Source organism: Scyliorhinus canicula, chromosome 1, assembly GCF_902713615.1.
Source record: "Scyliorhinus canicula chromosome 1, sScyCan1.1, whole genome shotgun sequence".
NCBI classification, from domain to species: domain Eukaryota; kingdom Metazoa; phylum Chordata; class Chondrichthyes; order Carcharhiniformes; family Scyliorhinidae; genus Scyliorhinus; species Scyliorhinus canicula.
The window spans coordinates 260,213,655-260,237,016 of NC_052146.1; the positions used below are offsets into that span (position 1 = coordinate 260,213,655).

Genomic DNA, 23,362 nt, shown 5'->3' on the forward strand with positions numbered 1-23,362 from the left:
GTGTTGGCGGGACGGAGAGCTGGCGGGACGGAGTGTGGGCGGGACGGAGTGTGGGCGGGACGGAGTGTGGGCGGGACGGAGTGTGGGCGGGACGGAGTGTGGGCGGGACGGAGTGTTGGCGGGACGGAGTGTTGGCGGGACGGAGTGTTGGCGGGACGGAGTGTGGGCGGGACAGAGAGCTGGCGGGACGGAGTGTGGGCGGGACGGAGAGCTGGCGGGACGGAGTGTGGGCGGGACGGAGTGTGGGCGGGACGGAGTGTGGGCGGGACGGAGAGCTGGCGGGACGGAGTGTGGGCGGGACGGAGTGTGGGCGGGACGGAGTGTGGGCGGGATGGAGTGTTGGCGGGATGGAGTGTGGGCGGGACGGAGTGTGGGCGGGGTCGGAGTGTGGGTGGGACGGAGTGTGGGCGGGACGGAGAGCTGGCGGGACGGAGAGCTGGCGGGACGGAATGTTGGCGGGTCGGAGTGTTGGCGGGACGGAGAGCTGGCGGGACGGACTGTGGGCGGGACGGAGCGTGGGCGGGACGGAGTGTGGGCAGGACGGAGTGTGGGCGGGTCGGAGTGTGGGCGGGACGGAGTGTGGGCGGGACGGAGTGTGGGCGGGACGGAGTGTGGGCGGGACGGAGTGTGGGCGGGACGGAGTGTGGGCGGGTCGGAGTGTTGGCGGGACGGAGTGTGGGCGGGACGGAGTGTTGGTGGGACGGAGTGTTGGCGGGACGGAGCGTGGGCGGGACGGAGTGTTGGTGGGACGGAGTGTGGGCGGGACGGAGAGCTGGCGGGACGGAGTGTGGGCGGGACGGAGTGTGGGCGGGACGGAGTGTGGGCGGGACGGAGAGCTGGCGGGACGGAGTGTGGGCGGGACGGAGTGTGGGCGGGACGGAGTGTGGGCGGGATGGAGTGTTGGCAGGACGGAGTGTGGGCGGGACGGAGTGTGGGCGGGACGGAGTGTGGGCGGGACGGAGTGTTGGCGGGACGGAGTGTTGGCGGGACGGAGTGTTGGCGGGACGGAGTGTTGGTGGGACGGAGCGTTGGCGGGACGGAGTGTGGGCGGGACGGAGTGTGGGCGGGACGGAGTGTTGGCGGGACGGAGCGTGGGCGGGACGGAGTGTGGGCGGGATGGAGTGTTGGCGGGATGGAGTGTTGGTGGGACGGAGAGAGCCACGAGGGAGAGAGCAAGAATTAGCAGGATTGAGAGTCGGCAGGAGTGAGAATGAGGAATTGGTGGGAGTCAGAGACTCTGCAATCAAGATATTTAAAATAATTAAGCATTTGATAAAATACTGATTTTTACGCGATGTAGGCGTCACTGGCTCGGCCAGCATTTGCAGTCCATGTGGTGTAGGTATGCCCAAGATAATGCTAGGGAGGGAGTTCTGGGATTTTGACCCAGCGCCAGTGAAGGAACAGCAAATATTTCCAAGTCAGGATGGTGAGTGACTTGGTGGGGAACCTCCAGGTGGTGGGGTTCCCATGTATCTACTGCCATTTACCTTCGAGATGATGGTGGTCGTGGGTTTGGAAGGTGCTGCCTAAGAAGACTTGGTGGGTTCCTGCAGGGTATCTTGTATACGGTATACATATGGTGTTACTGTGCATTGGTGGTGTAGGGAGTGAATGATTATGGAAGGGGTGCCAATCAAGCGGGCTGCTTTGTCCTGGATTGTGTCAAGCTTTGTAAGTGTTATTGGAGCTGCACTCATCCAGTGGGGAGTATTCCTGACTTGTGCCTTATAGGTGGTGGACAATCTTTGGGGGGGTCAGGAAGTGAGTTACTCGTCTCAGGATTCCTAGTCTCTGACCTGCCCTTGTAGCCACAGTATTTATATAGTTAGTCCAGTTCAGTTTCTGGTCAATAGTAACGCCCAGGATGTTGATAGTGGGGGATTCTCTCTTATTTTAGATGGATATTGCCTGGTACTTGTGTGGCGCAAATGTTACTTTGCCACTTGTCAGCCTAACCCTCAATAATGTCCAGGTCTTGCTGCATTTACCCGTGGGCTGAGGAGTCATTAATGGTGTTGAACATTGTGCAACAGTCCCACATCTGACCACATATGTTGGAACAAAGGTCATTGGTGAAGCAGCTGAAGATGGATGGGCCTAGGAACCTCTGAGGAACTTCTGCAATGATGTCCCTGGAGTGAGATGACCGACCTCCAACAACCGCAATCATCTTCCTTTGTGCTCAGTATAGCGCTAACCAGTAGAGTTCCCCCCCCCCCCCCCCCCCCCCCAATTCCTTTTGGCTTCAGTTTTGCTAGGGCTCCTTGATGCCATACTCGATCAAATGCTGCCTTGATGTCGAGGGCAGTCACTCTCACCTCATCTCTGGAGTTCAGGTCTTTTGTCCATAATTGAACCAAGGGTGTAATGAGGTTAGGAGCTGAGTGACCCTGGCGAACCCAAACTGAGCATCAGTGGGCAGGTATTGCTGATTAAGTGCCACTTGATAGCACTGTTGATGACCCCTTCCATAACTCTGCTGGGTCTGTCCTGCCAGTGGTACTGGGATGGAGATAGTGGTGCCTGGTACGTTATCTGTAAGGTATGTTTCTGTGAGTATGACTATGTTTGGCCTGTGCTTGACTAGTCTATGAGACAGCTCTCCCAGTTTTGGCACAAGCCCCCAGGTGTTCGTAAGGATGACTTTGCAGAGGGAATTTAAGAATAAACCACATTGCTGTAGATCTGGTGTCATATGTAGGCCAGACCAGATTTCTTTCTCTAAAAGGACATTAGTGAACCAGTTGGATTTTTATGATAATTGGCAATGGTTTCATGGCCATCAATAGACTTTTAATTCCAGATATTTATTGGATTCAGTTCCACCATGCCGTAATGGAATTTGATCCCGGGTCCCTTTTTCCCCAGAATATTCCTCTGATGGCATCAGCCTTAAAGAGCAGTCACCAGTCCACTACCACCATGCCATCCCCATGAAAAGGTAAACAGAAATAAACTATTTTCTCTGACAGAAGAGTCCAGTACTAGAGGGTCCAATCTTAAATTTAGAAATAGGGCATTCAGGAATATAATCAGGAAATGGTTTTTCACACAAAGGGTCGTGGAAATCTGAAACTTCTATTTTCCAAATGGGTGTGGAAGCTCGGACAATTGAAATTTTCAAGCCTGAAAATGATAGATTCTTGTTGCATAAGAGTGTCTAGGGATATGGAACAAATGTTGGTAAATGCAATTAAAAGACAGGTTAGTCACAATCTAATTCGATGGCAGACCAGGCCAAGGGGCTGTACCTTCCACATCCATAAAATCACATTGAACTCTGGGCCTTTCAATAACCATATTTTCTAGGGTCAGAAATTCTTAGCGGTCAAGCAATGCCAGACAATGTGCATGTTATTTGAGTCTACTAATTTGGCACATTGGAAGCCCAATTTTTAGGTAGTTCAGTCTACCAAGAGGAAATGAATCAGTAGAAGACCATGAGACGTAGAAGCAGAATTAAACCACTCGGCCCTTCGAGTCTGCTCTGCCATTCAATCATAGCTGATAATTTTCTCCTGCCTTCTCCCCATAACCCCGGATCCCCTTATTAATCAAGAACCTATCTATCTCTGTCTTAAAGACATTCAGTGATTTGGCCTCCACAGCCTTCTGCGGCAAAGAGTTCCACAGATTCACCCTCTGGCTGAAGAAATTCCTCCTCATCTCTATTTTAAAATTAAAATCTATTTTAAAAGATTGGCCCTTTAGTCTGAGATTATGTCCTCTGCTTCTAGCTTTTCCTACAAGTGGAAACATTCTCTCCACGTCTATTCTATCCAGCCTCGCAGTCTCCTGTAAGTTTAAGTAAGATCCCCCCTCATCCTTCTAAATTCCAACGAGTACAGAGCCAGAGTCCTCAACCATTCCTCATACGACAAGCTCTTCATTCCAGAGATCATTCTTGTGAACTTCCTCTGGACCCTTTCCAAGGCCAGCACATCCTTCCTTAGATACGGGGCCCAAAACTGCTCACAATACTCCAAATGTGGTCTGACCAGAGCTTTATACAGCCTCAGAAGTGTAGCTCTGCTCTTGTATTCTAGCCCGCTCAACATGAATGCTAACATTGCATTTGTCTTCCTTACTGCCGACTGAACCTGCACGTTAACCTTAAGAGAATCATGAACAAGGATTCCCAAGTCCCTTTGTACTTCTAATTTCCTCAGCATTTCCCCTTTTAGAAAATAGTCTATGCCTCCATTCCTCCTTCCAAAGTGCATAACCTCACACTTTTCCACATTGCATTCCATCTGACACTTCTTTGCCCACTCTCCTAGCCTGTCCAAGTCCTTTTGCAGTCTCCTTGCTTCCTCAATATTACCTGTCCCTCTACCGATGTTTGTATCTTCTGCAAACTTAGCTTCAGTTCCTTCTTTCAGATCATTAATGTATATCGTGAAAAGTTGTGATCCCAGCACCGACCCGAGGCACACCACTTGTCACCGGCTGCCATCTTGAAAAAGACCCCTTTATCCCATTCCATGCTTTCTGCCAATTAGGTCTACAAAGTTATGACGGGCATAGACAGAGTGGATAGTCAGAGACTTTTTCCCAGGGTAGAGGGGTCAATTACTCGGGGGCATAGGTTTAAGTTGCAAGGGGCAAGGTTTCGAGGAGATGTACGAGGCAAGTTTTTTTACACAGAGGGTAGTGGGTGCCTGGAACTCGCTGCGGAGGAGGTGGTGGAATCAGGGACGATAGTGACATTTAAGGGGCATCTTGACAAATACATGAATAGGATGGGAATAGAGGGACACGGATGCCGGAAGTGTAGAAGATTTAGTTTAGACGGGCAGTATGGTCGACGCAGGCTTGGAGGGCCGAAGGGCCTGTTCCTGTGCTGTACTTTTTTTGTTCTTTGTTCTTGTTCAGCCAATCCTCTATCCATGCCAGGATCTTACCTTTAACGCCATGGGCTCTTAACTTATTTAACAGTCTCCTATGCGGCACCTTGTCAAAGGCCTTCTGGAAATCGAAATAAATCATGTCCACCGGTTCTCCTTTGTCTAACTTCCTTGTTACCTCTTCAAAGAACTCTAACAAATTTGTCAGACATCACTTCCCCTTGACGAAGCCGTGCTGACTCAGTCCTATTTATCATGCACTTCCCTCATCTTTAATAATGACTCTAAAATCTTACCAATGACCGAAGTCAGGTTAACCGGCTTACAATTTCCCATCTTATGCCTCCCTCCCTTCTTAAACTGCGGTGTTACATTAGCCACTTTCCAGTCCTCTGGGACCTTTCCTGCCTGCAGTGATTCCTGAAAGATCACCACCAATGCCTCCACAATCTCCTCAGCTATCTCTTTTAGAACCTGGGGTATAATCCATCTGGTCCAGGTGATTTATCCACTTTCAGACCTTTCACTATCCCCAGAACCTTCTACTTAGTAACGGTCACTGCACGCACCTCTGCCCCCTGATTCTCCTGGTGCTCTGGCATCCCACTGGTATCTTCCACTATGAAGACTGATGCAAAGTAGCTATTCAGTTCCTCTGCAATTTCTTTGGTTTCTATTATTTCTTGTCCAGTCACATTTTCCAGTGGTTCAATGTCTATTTTTGCCTCTCTCTTACCTTTTATATATCGTAGTACATAATCTTTATTTTCAAGAGGCAGCATATTCTACTAAAACTGCTTTGGAGTTATAAATGTTAGAAAGAAATATACCTTTACAACTATTTTTTTCTCTCTAATCACCCAATGAAGGGCAGCATGGTGGCACAATGGTTAGCACTGCTGCCTCACAGGCGCAGAGGACCTGGGTCCTGGGTTGATCCCAACCCCGGGTCACTGTTCGCGTGGAGTTTGCCTCTTCTCTCCGTGTCTGTGTGGGTATCACCCCCACAACCCGAAAAAGATGTATAGGGTGGATGAATTGACCACGCTAAATTTCCCCTTAATTGGGAACATAAAGAATTGGGTATCTAATCACCCAATGTTTCCACATTTTATGCTTTAGAGTTGTTATTTGGAGTAATCTACAAGTGAACCATTTGTGCGAAAACACATTCCTGTGTCATTATGGCCTGTCTGAGTCATTATGGATATAATATATATTCAGAATTCTCTACCCATTGCCAAATTTTGAGCAGTTCAGTAGAGCATTATCGTAAAACCGAGAAAACGTCAAATTGACATGAAATGAAAAAAAAACTTTTAAATAAAAGCAACTACTAATGAAAAGCAACAAAAAGTTGGATGTAATACGGACCTAGTGATGCAATGCTGCTTTCAGTACGTTCCACTTTTTCCTTCAAGACATTAATGATTTCCTTCAGTTCTGCGATTTCATTCTTTCCTTCTTGATCTAATCTTCTGCAAAGTTGTTGTGATTGCTGCTCAATGGTTATTATTTTGTCAGCATGTCCAGCCAGCGTTTTCTGTTTTAATGCAAAAATATATTAAAAATAACAATCAAAACAAAAATGGATCAAGAAAGAAAAATCAGCAAGTCGTTAATTACAGCTTTACGTATTTGCATATTGCGTGCAGTTTTGATCTCCATACCTTAGAAAGGATGTACTTGCGTAGAGGGGGTGCAGCGGAGGTTCACTTGGGGGGAACTCTCCTTTGAGAAGTTGGTTCAACTGAGCCTGCGTTCACTGGAGTTTAGAAGGATGAGGGAGATCTGATAGAAATGTATATAATTCAAGCAGGTCTGGACAGACGAGTTGCAGGGAGGATGTTTTCCCTGGTTGGGGAATCTAGAACCAGGGGGCACAGTCTCAGCATACGGGGTACACTATTCAGGACTGAGATGAAGAAAATGTTCTTTACTTAAAGTGTAACGAACAGGTGGAATTCTCTACCACAGAAGCTTGTGGAGGCCAAGTCACTGAACGTATTGAAGAAAGAGCTGGATTTATTTTAGATTCAAATGGCATTAAGGAGTATGGGCGAAAAACAAGAATATGGCATTCAGATAGAGGATCAGCCATGGTCATATTGAATAGCAGAACAAGCTTGAAGGGCCAAATGGCATCCCCTTGCTCCAAGTTACTATATTTCAGTAATTAAGTAACTTCCTCAGAGTGGCAATCTCTGGCGAATTGCTGGGGGGTGGTCGGACTGGAAATGTGGGGTTGGGGGATTAGGCCGGGAGCAGTGTATGCACGAGGCTCGGTCTGGGTTTTTTAAATAGTTACTCTGGAGTTAGGCGTAATTCTTTTCCTTCTAACTCTGAAAGAGTAATTACAAGGGTAAAACTGGCAGAACCATTTGAAGTTAGCAATAAAATTACTTTGGCGGATGGTTCCCAGCCCAGAACAGTTATCCAGGGGAAGTTGGCACTTCTGGGCAATTAACAAGTAAACCTTTACCTGGGCGACAGTGGTTAGCACTGCTGCCTCACAGCACTGAGGATCTGGGTTTGATCCCAGCCCCAGGTCACTGCCCGTGTGGAGCTTGCACATTCTCCCCATGTCTCCGTGGGTTTCACCCCCACACCCCAAAAGATGTGCAGGGTAGGTGGATTGGCCACCTTAAATTGCCCCTTAATTGGTAAAAAGTGAACACTTACCTGGGAACTACCTAGTGAGATTCCTCAGCACATCATTGGGGTAACCCCTAAATGCAGTGCTGGGGAACCAGGGAGTTATGGGCCTTTGACTCACAAACATGCACAACTCATACTGAACTGAAGAACTGTTAAAGGATACATGTCAAAGTGGCGATCACGCAACTTTCAAAATTCAATGTCTGGTTTAGGAGTAGAATAATAAGCAAAAGGCAAATTCTTCAACACATGGTGTAGTATTATGCTTATGTCACAAGCATGTCTCAGGTGGAACATTGTTTCATTTTTTGGTTTAAATATTAATTTTCATCTTGTATTATTAGCAGGGGTGGTTTTGTGGTGCAGTGGTAGCGTCCCTACCTCTGGGTTCAAGACCCACTTCAGGATTTGATGGCCATGGAGGGTGCATTCAAAAACAAACCCAAACAGGTCACTCATCAACTTGTGAGTCCTTCCAAGATGCCTAATGGCAGGCGAGAGGAGCAAGTTTCCTGGTCAGCCATGCTGCAGAAGACAATGGCAAACCACTGCTGTCCTTTGGCAAGCACACATGGTGGATCGATTAAATGGTTGCCAACACCCTCTGGTCAAAGGAGGCGGAGGATGACAAGCAGGGAAGTGATTTTTAATTATTTTATTTGCGAGCAGGAGATGCTGATGGGGTCTGTCACCCCCATGTAGGTAAAAGATGAGGCTATTCACTGCAAAGGTTTAGTGATCTTTTTTTAAAAAAAATTTGCATCTAGAATATTTGCCTCAACTACCACACGTGATAGCAAGGTCCACTTTCTCACTAGTCTCTAGACAGAGGCAAGTAAAAGTTATAATACAGATCTTGGCTGTCAAAATAAATCTGAAGTAACCTAAATGTAATTTCCTTCTCCATCCCTTCCGATTGAAAAACTCCTGGCTGGGGCACAGATCCACAGGGAGCTTCTGACATCTCACTCAGGTGATTACTTTTCAACTAAAGACTAGACATTGAGTAAGCAGGCTGCCCCACTACGCAATGAATCATGGCTAAGTTCAATATTATCTTCAATTGTCTATGCTAAGGAGTCACCGGACAATGGATTATCTGATTGCTCTCTTGTCCAGGGACTTTGAAACCAAGTGCTGCAGCCTCCCCTCAATCTCGGGTGAGATTGTAGCCACCTGGGCTGGCCATGTCCCGATTCCAAAATGGACACTCGCAAAAAGTGCAGGGAAAAATGGACAGCACTAGGGAAAACAAGCAGGCGCAAGGTTTCCTGTGTATTAAGATTTGCAGAACTCAGACAGAACCGAAACCAATAGCCATTAACATATTAATGAGCTATCTCCGGATACAAAAAGGAAACATTGAAACAATCGAGACCAGGACAGACTCCCCGGCGCCAGTGGGAGCTAAAACAAAGGCAGGTCAACGGCCACATAGGGCCCGCCCAACGATCAGGGAACAACTCCGGTATTGGAGAAAATCAATACGAACGATTGGGACATGGTCCAATTAATTGGGACCAAGTCCGGGGTCCGCCCAGAAGGGCGCGCAACCCCTGGGGGCTATAAAGCAGAGTCCCCAAGTTCAGTTCGCTCTCTTGGAAGAACTCTCACCTTGGCATTTGGCTCTCAGCAACGAGAGGCTGGCCAAGCACCAGCCAAGTAAGTCTAAGGTCAAGGCACGCTATAAGATAGACGCTCCTAGCTACTATTCCATACCAGTTCGAAGCCAGCAGTACCAGAACCGGACAACGGCCATTGTTCCTCTGACTGAGTGGGCCACTCAAAACTAAGTATAGGCTTTTAGTAGTAGTTGTAGTTTAGCGAGTAGAGTTTATGCATGAGTAATAACTGACTGCGTGTATAATAAATGTGTATTGATTTCAAACTTACTAACTGGTGTATTGAGTCATTGATCAGTACTTGGCTTTGAACCCTGTAGTGGTATCAGAAAGATACCTGGCGACTCTTGAGCAAAGGTAATTAAAACAGAGCAAATTAAGGGAAAGCAAAACGAGCAACAGCGTGCCCTGTCCACCACCAGCGGGCGCGGGAACACCTCGTTCCCCAGCAACTTCTGAAACATACCCTCTACATATGGGGCAGCGTCTAACCCCTCTGCCCCCTCAGGGAGGCCCACGATTCTCACATTCTGCCAGTGAGATCTGTTGTCCAGGTCCTCCAGCCTTTCCAGAAGCACTTTTTGCTGGTCCCTCAGCCTCCGAATCTCCACATCCGCCACCAGTTGAAAGTCAGCCTGCTCCTCCACTGACTTCTCCAACTGCTGGAGCTTCTCAGCCTGATCATCCAGCCTTTTTCCAATCCGATCAATCGACTTCTGAAGCGGCTCCAAGTTGTCACGCTTCAAAGCCAAAAAGCCCTCCTGCATAGTCTGCAGCAGCTGCTCCATTGTGGGCTGGGCTGTCGGCTCCTTGCTCTGAACACCAGCCATGCTGGTCTCTCTCAGCCTCCACTGTGCCCTTACTCGACCACTTCTTCTGCTGTTTACGGTCCCTCCGGCTTCTTAGGTCCATACAATTCTGTATGGGTCCTGTGCCTGAGTACTATTGCTTTCCAGTTCCGCGCTCAAAAGCGCAAAAAAGTCAGGGGAAAAGGTCCAAAAGTCCGACCAAAACGGGAGGCACCAAATGTGCAACCTACTCCCTCATAGCCGCCACCAGAAGTCCCTAAGTTTATGGATGTTGATATAATCTTCTAAAATGTATCCATTTTTGTAAAATAAAGGGAATCCTACTTTTTGTGTTAAGTAGAACTTGCCTCGCAAACTCACATAAAATCCAAGACTTAAACCAGAATTTAAGAGTCTAACTAATAAGATGTTACATTGAGGCTCTCTCAGATGGACTTAAAGGAGCCCATGACATTATTCAAAGCAGGGTGTCGTAATATGCACCCATGCACATCACAGCATGATTAATTAAATGCTCGCATTTGCATAACAAATTACTGTAAGAGTATGAGAGCCTTAAAATAAATGGATTATGCATTGTAATCCCTCAGTGTGGATAAAAAGAGTGAAATCCAGGCTTTCCCTGTGCAGTGCTGATCTGCTGATTTACAGCAAACATTTCATGACTCCATGAGTTGTGAAGCCGGCAGTAATTTCACTTTTCTGGGGAGTATGGGGCTTTTAATTTTTTCTACAATGTGACTAAATCCAGATTTACATCACATCAGAGAAATCTCTTACCTGTGTTTTTGCAACTTCATCATCATTTTTGGAAACGTGTCCACTTAATTGTTTAATCTCAATGCCAAGTTTGTTGATTTGTTGTTCTAGTTGCGTGATGACTTGATTTCTTTCATGTAACGTTTCTTTTAGATCTAAAATCTGGGATTAAGAAATAAAGGAAAGCAGTCTGAATAAAACTTAACGATAACAGGAAATACTGTAAATGGAACGAGTGCATATTTAAGCAACAACTGCTCAATAGGAGCATGTGAATGGGGTAAAATTTGTTGAACATTTACCCTGTACATTTACCTATAATCCTATTTAAATGTTATGTTCAGAGCATGCAATTTGACCACTGATAATATTAGAGCAGTACTGAGTGGGAAAGTTGGCCAACATTGAGCCATAAGGAATGATGGGAAAAGAGGTCAATGACTCACTTTAAAGATAATGATGCAGAGATGCCAGCGTTGTACTCAGATAGGCACAGTAAGAAGCCTTACAACACCAGGTTAAAGTCCAACAGGTTTGTTTGGAATAACTAGCTTTCGGAGCGCAGCTCCTTCATCAGGAGAAGGACCTGCACTCCGAAAGCTAGTTATTCCAAACAAACCTGTTGGACTTTAACCTTTAAGACTTCTTACTGTAACTTTAAAGAAGCTAATAAGAAAATTGCTGCCCTGTGCAAAATGGATTTCATGAGAACAAGGGATAATAACATCACTGATAACACTCTTGACTTCGGAACACGAAGGACAGGCTCGGATGACGTCTGGTATAATGTCTTTGTTTATGGAACATGAGGAATAAGCTCTGGAGCTGGAAGGATTGTTTAACTGAAACCATATAAAATGAAATGAAATGAAAATCGCTTATTGTCACGAGTAGGCTTCAAATGAAGTTACTGTGAAAAGCCCCTAGTCGCCACATTCCGGCGTCTGTTCGGGGAGGCTGTTACAGGAATCGAACCGTGCTGCTGGCTTGCTTTGGTCTGCTTTCAAAGCCAGAGATTAGCCCTGTGAGGTAAACAGCCCCTGCTAAAATACGATACCATTGAGATTTAACCAACAATAACCTGGGATCATCCGTCATATGTATCAAAAGCAAGAAGGCAGACAATTATCTGAACGGCCATAAACTAGGAGAGGGGAATGTGCAATCAGACCTGGCTGTCACTGTACACCAGTCACTGAAGGTAAGCATGCACGTACAGCAGGCGGTAAAGAAGGCAAGTGGTATGTTGGCCTTTATAACGAGAGGATTTGGGTGCAGGAGCAGGGATGTCTTGCTGCAATTATATAGGGCCTGGAATATTGTGTGTAGTTTTGGTCTCCATATCTGAGGAAGGATGTTCTTTCTCTAGAGGAAGTATAGACCGATTCCTGGGATGGCAGGACTGACGTACAAAGAGAGATTAAATCGATTATGATTGTATTCGCTAGAGTTTGGAAGAATGAGGGGGGGATCTCATAGAAACCTTTCAAATTCTAACAGGATGGACAGGGGAGATGCAGGAAGGATGTTCCCGAAGTTGGGTGTGTCCAGAACCAGGGGTCACAGTCTGAGGATACGGGGTAGACTATTTAGGGCAGAGATTAAGAGAAATGTCTTCACCCAGAGAGTGGTGAGCCTGTGGAATTTGTTACCATAGGAAGTAGTTGAGGCCAAAACATTGCATGTTTTCAAAAAGCATTTGGATATAGCATTTAGGGTGATGGGGATCAAAGGATATGGGGGAAAGCAGTATTAGGCTGTAGAGTTGGATGATCAGCCATGATCATACAAAATGGAAAAGCATGCTCAAAGGGGTGAATTGCCTCCTCCTGTTTATATTTTCTATGTTTTTATGTGCAGACATGACTTTCAAAGCTCATCAGCTCGTGCCCCTCAGAGTGAACCTGGCCAAGCTCTCTATAATGGGAGGTACACTTGATTCAAGCTGAGAGTCTGAAATTTATGTAACTGTTTAAATAAACGCATAGCTGTATCTTGGTGAAGTCTTAGAGAAATAATAAAAGCTGTATTTAAAGGTAAATCAGCCTGACTGTGAGTATGCAATTCTGTCTACATTTGTCAGTTATGCCCAGCAGAGGCACAACAACTGCCTTTTGTGGGCATTTCCCTGTATTTACTTCAAACAACAAATAAAATCTCATTATGGAATGATTCTATAAATTATGGTAAAATGGTAGATGATCCTCCAGAGTTCATCTAGAAAAGGTTCAAGTCAGTCGTGATCATCAAGAATCCCATTAATTGATGACATCACTGGAATACCTCTTCAAATACCGTTTAACTGATGGATTGCATGAGGTAGTTCAAAATAACACATTCAACATGTCTCAAAGTAATATTATCTTAAGGATAAATATCTTACATTACAGAGAGTGCAGATTGGTTACTACATTTGCCTTCAAAACAAAAATAACTACCCTCCAAATGTAATTTATCTGCTTCACCTTCTAAGACATGAAAAATGTCAAATTGATAAAAGCTCTTTCTTTCTAAAGCACCTTTATATATAGAATGAGAGTTAAATAATCCCCAAAACAGGGGGCTTACGATGCATGATTACCATGCATCCAATGTGATGTAGGCAACAGGCTAACTTTGTGCTGCCTAGGCCGGGATTCTCCCCTACCCGGCGGGGCTGAGGGTCCCGGTGTAGTGGAGTGGCGCCAACCACTCCGGCGTCGGCGTGGTTGGCGCCACGCTGACTGGCGCCAAAACCGGCACCAATGGCCTTTGACGCCCGCCACCCGGGCTGGCCGAAAGGCCTTCGCCGGTTCACACATGCGCCGGTGCATCAGTTACCGCTGACGTCACCACCGGCGCATGCGCGGTAGGGGGGGTTCTCTTCCGCCCCCGACATGGTGGAGGCCGTGGCGGCGGCGGAAGAAAAAGAGTGCCCCCATGGCACTGGCCTGCCCGCCGATCGGTGGGCCCCGATCGCAGGCCTGGCCCCCGTGGGGGCACCCCCCGGGGTCCGATCGCCCCCCCCCCCCCCAGGACCCCGGGGGCCCGCTCGCGCTGCCAATCCCGCCGCCACCAGAGGTGGTTGAAACCACGGCGGCGGGATTGGCCTCTCAGCGGTGGGACTTCGGCCCATTGCGGGCCAGAGAATCGCCGCGGAGGGCACGCCGATCGGGGCGGCGCGATTCCTGCCCCCGCCAATTCCCGGGTGGCGGAGAATTCCTGCCACAGCGGGGGCGGGATTTTCGCCGGCCCCGGGCGATTCTCCGACCCTGCGGGGGTCGGAGAATTTCGCCCAACTTTGTGCTGCCTGCTTATTGCCATAACTGCAGCGTTCAGACACCATTAAATTTGATGTGGAGTGGCTGTTTGCCTCAGCAGGGGGCACAACATTGTGAGAGGCGAGGTTGAAGCTAGCCTGCAATAATTAAAGTCAGTCCGCACCTGGCTAGAGCAGTTGCTGAGTGTTCATTCTGACATGGAAATAGACTGAATGATGGCAAAACATGGGGAAAAGTGTGCTCCAATATGCCACTACAGTCAGGGCCTTGGTGAAGAAGGTGCAAAGCAGCAGGAACGTCCTGTATTCACTGGGAGCCAGAATGACCTCCTGGAAAATGATGAGAAGACAGAAGGACTCTATAACTGTACAGGTCAAGCTCCAAGCACCTGAATACAGTAACGCATATAATTGAATGACCTCACATGAGTGCTGAAGGTCAGTGAATTAATCTTCAAATGCAATTTCCCATCAAATTGACCACTATCTTAGACTCTCTTCAATGTGCCACCTAAATACGGATGATCTGTATCGATCAGAAATCTTACCTGGCATTCATAGCTTCAATTTACCATTAGACACTTAGCACTGTTGCAATCCTCACATCCTTATCTCACAAGCTACACAGTCATTCCACTGAATGCCACATCAGCCAAGCAGATTAAACCACACTCACTGGCAGACCTCCCACTCTCGTGCAGTAAAAAGTGGGAGGCAACTGGGGGCAAAACAAACTAACAGGCAGGGGAGAGGTGATGGTTCTCGCCATCACTGGAGTGGCCAGTGCTAAGGCCATGGCGAGTGGTGGGGCAGAAACCATAGAAGGTGACAGGATCCTCATACTTAATACTTCTTATATCCTCCTTCCCCAAAGTCTGGAGGGATGGAGGAGGGAAATGGAGGGCAGATAGCAACAATACCCGAGTTCACTGGCATCTGGCAGAATTGGTGGGAAATAATATGAAAGTAATTTTCAGAAAGTATTACCTGTTCCTCTAATTTAGTATTGTTTGTAACAACGAGCAACAAATGTTCATTTAAATAAGAATGTTCATGTTCTGCTACCACCCTCCGCTTTTCCTGTAAAAATAATGCCAAAGTTACACTCATTTTACAATTTTAAATACGGAATACTGGCTAATTGCCAATTAATATTCTTACTTACCCTGACATGGCAACCATATTTTTTGTAGCTACATTCCGCTTCAGCTTCTGGACATTTCCTGAGATGTGTGTCAAGCTACAAAAAAAAAACACAAATATTTTGAAACACCAGCTGAGTACAGTTGATGATAAACAGTTGTGACTATCTGAATATGTTATTGGAAGCTCCATAGTTACATAACTATGGATGCGTGACAGAGCCTTTAGCATTTAGGGGAAATAAAGTGTTCTTTGGGTTGATTTGTGGTAATCAAGCTAGCAGAAGTCCATGCAACTTTTTTTTTTAATTGCTTGTTTCATTTTGAAACACCCCTTGCAAAGTTACAGTAAGATAAGCTACATCCTAATGTGAAGAGATCAGTTCTTGTTCTTCCACTTTGAGAGTACTGTTGAGAGTGCAATTTCTCAAAGCAGAAACCCGTGTGTTCTGAGATTCATGAGCTTATTCCCAACTTATTGCAATATCCAGTTTGGTGCAACGGTAATACCAATGAATTGTGACTCCGTGAACACATTTTATATAGATCCGTTTAATCAAATGTTTGCTGACTCTATTATCCCATCAGGCTAGGAGCCAGAAATGAAAGGATGGAAGCTAAATATTCTGCAGCACACGGCTGCTCAACTATTTAACAAAGGTGTTGCTGTCAAATTGTTGGCCCATGTATTATATGAAGTTGGAATCAAGTCCTGATTGTTAATATTAATGAAGGGCTTCTCATTACCATATTGCTGAGGGAAATATACATCATACCACAGGCTTCCATCATGAGAATTAATGCCGTATTACGTGCCTGGGAGATAAACTGTGTAGTGTTTTCTATATTGAAAACAAAACTATTGAAAACTATGCCCAATATCTGAACATAGTCTTTGTTGTTCACAAGTAAAGTTCAATACAGCAGTGTTTATAATTGTTTGCAGCAACTTCCTCCAATGCAATGCATAGTTCTTTCCACAATTATTTTAATTCCTTCAAACCAAAATGAAACAATAACCTGAACATGATTATTAAAACCAATGAAGACATACAGTAGTTTAACTTCAGAAGTTGTTATTGTTTATTGCAGAACTAGCTTTAAGCAGCGTGCAGAATCCAAGTCAACTATTAAAACAAATAGGTTCAGAACGTCCTGTGTACCACAGAAAGTGGAGCAAACTTCTTTGTGACGGCTGCATTATGAATGCTTCTATTTAACGATTTGACTACTTCTGTATATTATGTTCCTTCCTCCACACATTTTCGTGATATATATGTCTGACTACATGCATCAAATCCAACAATTGTCAGCAAGGTTTAAGCTTGCTGCAGCAAATTGGCACACCCGTTCTTCAGAAGCCGATTGCCATAATGTTCCATGAAGATGAACTTAGAAAAGAAGCGACTAAACGATTTAGGGATAAAAAATTATTAGAATTGTAAGACTCGTATTAGGTGGAAGGGTTAAGGTTAGGGTTAGTCTGGGTGCTAGAAATTATTTGCATTTAGCCCGAAGGTTTACAAATAAAATATTTGACAAACAAAAGAAAGGGAACCATTTCACATTTAGACTGGAAAATTCGATCCTGGAACATGGCTGATGCCACTCAAGAATTGTGCGGATGTTTTCTAATAGTCTGAATTCACTCTCATGTTTTGATGCAAGCAGCAGTTTAACAATTGAATGCCATTTGGGGAGATTCCGGTCTGTGAGGTGACTCAACAGTAAAGGGCTGAGGCACCATCCGAATGTTTTACACAGGAAATACTCATCAAATGATACTGGCTTAGAATTACAGTCCATCCCTCTCAGTTACCAGCACAACTATTAGTGCGCATGACAATAGGTCTATGAGCCTGTGGATCAAAGGGGAGAACAGTCTGAAAGAGAATTAGAACAATGTCAGATGGCTCACTGGATAAATATTGTGTGTTGTGGTACTTAGCAATAAAAAGCCAAAAAGATTAATCCGTTGTCAGTGCAGAGTTACTCATTTTCAACCAGGGAGATGAAAGATTACTACAATTGATTTCTGCATATCTCTTCCATGGATTTTGTTGACAATGTCACAAAGAGTGCCTTGGACCCTTGAATAAGTATACAGACATAGTTATCACTGTAATTTAAATGAAGCAAATATTATTAGAAATCTAACTTTTATAATGGTGAGATGATGGACGATGTTTACTTCTGAATTTTTCCATTCCATCTATTTCTACTTTGCGTACATATCAGGCACACTATTCATCGACCTCCATATCCAATGTTAGACAGGCGGAATTCACACCCAGCTTGACCCATCAGTGATTCTGGAGTCAGATCATTTGCATGGCCTTATTGTTTCCCTGGCACAAGCCAAGCCCATGCCAAGGCCCTACTCCAAGAGCAAGAGGTGCAAATGGAGCCACAGCTGCAGGCTTCAGAGGGAAAACACTGGGTATAGAATGTAAAAAAAAATTAATCTACACAATGTGGCTTCACTGGCGAGGCCAGAATTTATTGCCCATTCCTATATAGAATCATAGAATTTACAGTGCAGAAGGAGGTCATTTAGCACCCTAATTAAGCCCTCAATTCCACTCTTTCCCAGTCACCCAACCTAACCTTTTTGGACACCAAGGGCGAATTATCATGGCCAATCCACCTAATCTGCACATCTTTGGACTGTGGGAGGAAACCGGAGCACACGGTGGAAATCATGCAGACATGGGGAGAAGGTGCAAACTCCACACAGACAGTCACTCGAGGCCAGAATTGAACCAGGTTCCTGGAGCTGAGACAGCAGTGCTAACCAGTGTGAGCTGTCTTCTTGAACTACAACTGTCCGTATTGTGTAGGTCCACCCACAGTGCTATTAGGGAGAGAGTTCCAGGATTTTGGCTCAGCAACAGTGGAGAAACGGCAATATATTTCCAAATCAGGATGGTGAGCGACTTGGAGGGGGAACCTCCAGGTGGTGGAGTTCCCAGCTATCTGCTGTCCTTGTCCTTCTAGATGGCAGTGGTCGTGGATTTGGAATATGCTGCCCAAGGAGCCTTAATGGGTTCCTGCAGTGTATCTTGTAGATGTTACACCCTGCTGCCACTGTTTGCTGGTGTGAGGGAGTGAATGTTTGTGGAAGGGGTGCCAACCCCCAAGCAGACTGCTTTGTCCTGGATGATGTTTAACTTCTTGAGTGTTATTGGAGTGACACTTATCCAGGCAGGTGGAGAGTATTCCATCACACACTTGATTTGTGTCTTGAAGATGGTGGGCAGGCTTTGGGTAGTCAGAAGGTGAGTTATGCACAGCAGGATTCCTAGCCTCTGATCTGCTCATGCAGCCACAGTATTTATATGGTTAATCCAGTTCAGTTTTTGGCCAATGGTAATCCTTCGGATGTTGATAATGAAGGATTCAGCGATGATAATGCTATTGAATATCAAGGGGTAATCATTGATTCCCCCTTGTTGGAGATGGTCATTGCCTGGTCTTACTTGTGTGGCGCCATTGTTATTTTTTAAAAAATATTTTTTATTCTCCTTTTTCACATTTTCTCCCAAATTTACACCCGCCAACAATAAACAATCAGTAACAAATGTCAATCCCCATATCAATAACAACGATCCCATCCTCCCACCAAACCCCAAACATTAGCCCGCATTTTCACACAAACAAATGACAAAAAGGAATTAGGGATCACCCATAGTCGCCATTGGGCAGCACGGTAGCCTTGTGGATAGCACAATTGCTTCACAGCTCCAGGGTCCCAGGTTCAATTCCAGCTTGGGTCACTGTCTGTGTGGAGTCTGCACATCCTCCCCGTGTGTGCGTGGGTTTCCTCCGGGTGCTCTGGTTTCCTCCCACAGTCCAAAGATGTGCAGGTTAGGTGGATTGGCCATGATAAATTGCCCTTAGTGTCCAAAATTGCCCTTAGAGTTGGGTGGGGTTACTGGGTTATGGGGATAAGGTGGAGGTGTTGACCTTGGGTAGGGTGCTCTTTCCAAGAGCCGGTGCAGACTCGATGGGCTGAATGGCCTCCTTCTGCACTGCAAATTCTATGATATCTATGATATGATACACACAGCCCCTCTCCCCCCCAACCCTCCCACCCACCCGCCCCAACTAATGTTCGATGTTATCCAATTCTCAAAAGTGCATAATGAATAATGCCCATGAATTTTAGAACCCCTCCATCCTTCCCCTCAGTTCAAACTTAACCATCTCAAGAGACAAGAATTCCAACAGGTCCCCCCGCCATGCCAGGGCACAGGGTGGAGAGGTTGCTCTCCAACCTATCAGGATCCACCTTCGGGCGATCAACAAAGCGAAGGCTACAACATCTGCCTCCGCACCTGTTTCCAACCCTGGCTGGTCCGACACCCTGAATATGGTCTCCCGGGGGCCCAGGTCCAGTTTCACGTGCACCACTTTAGAAATTTCCCTTAAAAACAGTAATCCTCTAGCTTTGGACAGGACCAAAACATAGGAACGTGATTAGCGCCCCCCCCCCCCCCCCCCCCCAACCCCCCCCGGCAACATTCACACACATCTTCTACTCCTTCAAAGAATCGGCTCATCCTCGCCCTCGTGAGGTGTGCTCTGTATACCACCTTCAGCTGTATCAGGCCATACCTCGCATTCACTCTCCGGAGCACCCCACACCAGAACCTCTCCTCCATATCCTCTCCCAACTCTTCCTCCCACTTTGCTTTGATCCCTTCCAATGGTGCCTTCTCCTCTTCCAAAATAGCTCTGTAAACCGCTGACACTACCCCCTTCTCCAGTCCCCCTGTCGTCAGCACCTCCTCCAGCAATGTGGAGGCCGGCTCCACCGGGAAGCTCTGTACCTCCTTCCTGGCAAAATCTTAAACCTGCATGTATCTAAACATTTCCCCCTGCTCCAACCCATACTTCGCTCCCAGCTCCTTCAATCCTGCAAACCGACCCCCAAGAAACAAATCTTTTAGTGTCTTAATCCCCTTCTCCTCCCATTTCCGAAAACTTCCATCCCACTTCCCTGGCTCAAATCTGTGGTTCCCCCGAATCGACATTTCCCTATTGGGAAATTGCGCTATTGCTAGTCCTTTCAATCCCGACCCCCTGCACAAACTCTCCTCCATTCTGACCCACTGGGAATCAACCCCTCTGACCCAGCTCCGCACCTTCTCCACATTCGCCGCCCAGTAGTAATACATCAGGTTCGGAAGACCCAAACCCCCTGGCCTGCCTCCCTCTCTGTAGCAGCATGTTTCTAACTTTGGCCACCTTCCCTCCCCATATGAACAAAGTAATCCTTCCCTCAATCTCCCTGAAAAAAGCCTTTGGCAGGAAAATCGGCAGGCATTGAAAAATGAACAGAAATCGCGGCAACACGTTCATTTTAACCCCCTGTACCCGACCCGCAAGTGACAGAGGGAGACCACCCCACCTTGCCAGATCAGCTTTCACTCTCCCCACCAAACTAGAAATGTTGTACCTGCGAAGCCTCCCCCACTCCCGGGAAACCTGCACCCCCAGGTACCTAAAGTGAGTCCCTGCCCTATGAAATGGCAGCCCCCCCCAGCCCTGCCCCACCCCCGGCCGAGACACCACAAAATACTCACTCTTGTCTAGATTTAGTTTGCACCTCGAGAAAGACCCAAACACTCAAAGCAGCTCCAAATATTCCCCTTATCGACACACTCGGCTCCGACACATATAACAGCAAGTCATCGGCATATAAGGACACCCTATGCTCTATCCCCACCCCCCCACCCCCCCCCCCCCCCCCCCCCCCCCCCCGCACTATTCCTTTCCATACCCCCGAACTTCTTAATGCGATGGCCAACGGCTCAATCACGAGTGCAAACAGCAGGGGGGACATAGGACACCCCTGCCTAGTCCCACGGTGGGGAGAAAAGTATGTCGAGCTGATGTTGTTTGTGCGGACACTCGCCTTCAGCTCCTTATATAATAGCTTTACTCAGTTCACAAGTCTTAGTCCAACCCCAAACTGCACCAGAACTGCCATCAAGTACCCCCACTCCACCCGGTCAAACACCTTCTCAGCGTCCAATGCCACAACCACCTCGGTTTCCATCCCCTCCGCCGGTGCCATAACGACGTTCAATACCCTTCTAATGTTTGGAAAGAGCTTCCTCCCTCTCACGAACCCCGTCTGATCTTCACCTATCACCTTCGGGAGGCACTCCTCCAGCCTACACACCAGTACCTTCGCCAATACTTTTGCGTCCACATTCAGAAGTGGTATGGGCCTATACGACCCACACTCCGTCGGATCCTTATCTTTTTTTAGCAACAGTGAAATCGATGCCTGCCCCAAGGTTTGTGGCAACACCCCCTTCCCTATCTCCCCTTCAACCATCCCCACCATCAGGGGTGCCATCTTATCCTTGTATTTTTTATAATATTCCACCGGAAACCCATTCGGCCGTGCCACCTTCCCCGACTGCATCTTCCCAATCGCATCCTTTATCTCCTGTTCCACTAATTCTCCTTCTAATGTAGCCCCGTCCCCCTCCCCTAACCTTGGGTACTCCAACACAGCTAGAAATTCCTGCATTCCTGGTCTCCCCCAGGTGGCTCTGACCTGTACAACCTCTCATAAAATTCCTCAAAGACCTTGTTAATCAGATCCGGAGCCACCACCAACTTCCCTGCCCAATCCCTCACCTGAACAGCGCCATTGTTATTTGCCACTTGTCAGCCCAAGCCTGGATATTGTCCAGGTCTTGCTGCATTTGGACATGGACTGCTTCAGTATCTGGCAAGTCATGAATGGTACTGAACATCGTGCAGTCATTTTCGAACATTCCCAATTCTCACCTTATAATGGAAGGAAGGTAATTGATGAAGCAGCTGAAGTTTGTTGGGCCTCAGACACTATCCTGAGGAACTCCTGGAGCTCAGATGATTGACCATCAACCATCACAACAATCTTCCTTTGTGCCAGGTATGACTCCAACCAGTGGGAGAAGTTCCCCCATCCCCGATTTCCATTGACTCCAGTTTACCCAGGGCTCCTTGATGCCAGATTCAGTCAGAAGCTGCCTTGATGCTAAGGGCAGTCATTCTCACCTTACCTCTGGAATTCAGCTCTTTTGTCCAGGTTTGAACCAAGGTTGTAATGAGGTCAGGAGCTGAGTGACTCGGGCAAAACCCAAGCTGATCACCAGTGAACAGGGTATTGCCAAGTAAGTGCTATGGTAGCTAGAACTGAACAGATGGCAGTAGCAATGAGAGTGGGAATGGTTAGATGACAAGGGAGATGGCAGGAGTTACATGGGGTAGTGGGGACAGTCCAACTGAACTGTGAATAATGACAGGGAGAACCAAGTCAACCGCAACTAAGTATAATCAATAGATTAGTGCAGGGCTTTTCAAAGAGGGGTTCGCGAGTAGCATGTGGGTCGCGGGTGGGTGCCAGAAGGGCCGCAGAGTGTACGGTCACAAAAAATATGAACAGCTAGGATCAGAGTGATAGAGGGCAGACAAAGAACAGAGAATGTAATTTGAAGTTTCGGCAAGAAATGAGAGAATAGATCAGGAGTGAGGCTGATGAGGTGATTACTTGTATAGGAGAGCTGAAGGTGGGGAATGCAGGCTACAGAGAGAAGCACATGTATCTTATGGTAATTCTCAGCAAAGTAGGATTGCCAATCATTCCGATTACAGAAATGGTACAGGAAAGAGCGGCAGGAATGTATTTGAAGGTGTGACTATTGCTGGTTGGAAAGGAGCAGGTGGGAGAGTTGCTACCATTGCCAGTGGTCACATTAAAATTGCTGGTGTTTGGGTTAAAATCATCCATTACATCGGGGCGGCCAATGTCCCATTGCATTAATTGCAGTTGTATAGAACCTTAGTTAGGTCACACTTGGAGCATTGTGTCCAATTCTGGTCGCCACACTGGTGCTATGTCTTTTCGTCCGACGTCATTTCGTCCAACGACACTTCGTCCACGTCTTTTGGTCCAACGTCTTTTTGTCCGCACGTCTTTTGGTCCAACGTCTTTTTGTCCGATGATTTTTTTCATCAAAGACTTTTTGTGACTTGTTACGTTTTTCTGTCGGATGATTTTTTTTGTAAAAGACTTTTTGTAACTTGACTTTTTGTAACTTGCTTAGTAGCACTCCACTCCACTCCCCACATTAACTTTTTGTAAATAGAAATCTTCTCTAATGCACATAGCAAGGTATAATATGCAATAAAGGATTTTTATTACCGGTCTCTTTCCTTTAACGAGCCTCGTTAAAGGATAGTTATTATCGTTCTCTTT

General features: G+C 46.6%; 1 protein-coding gene across 2 annotated transcripts in view; it reads right to left on the reverse strand.

Annotated features, from left to right (window-relative positions):
* The window catches only part of LOC119973701 (TNF receptor-associated factor 5-like), an 82,629-nt gene that overhangs the window by 3,161 nt on the left and 56,106 nt on the right, over positions 1–23,362 (reverse strand). For both annotated transcript variants that reach the window (XM_038812095.1, XM_038812086.1), the window contains exons 7-10: positions 15,123–15,197; positions 14,945–15,037; positions 10,720–10,860; positions 6,225–6,393 (exon numbers count right to left, since the gene is read on the reverse strand). In XM_038812095.1, coding sequence (XP_038668023.1) covers positions 6,225–6,393; positions 10,720–10,860; positions 14,945–15,037; positions 15,123–15,197 — 478 coding nt within the window. The remainder of the gene's footprint in view (positions 1–6,224; positions 6,394–10,719; positions 10,861–14,944; positions 15,038–15,122; positions 15,198–23,362) is intronic.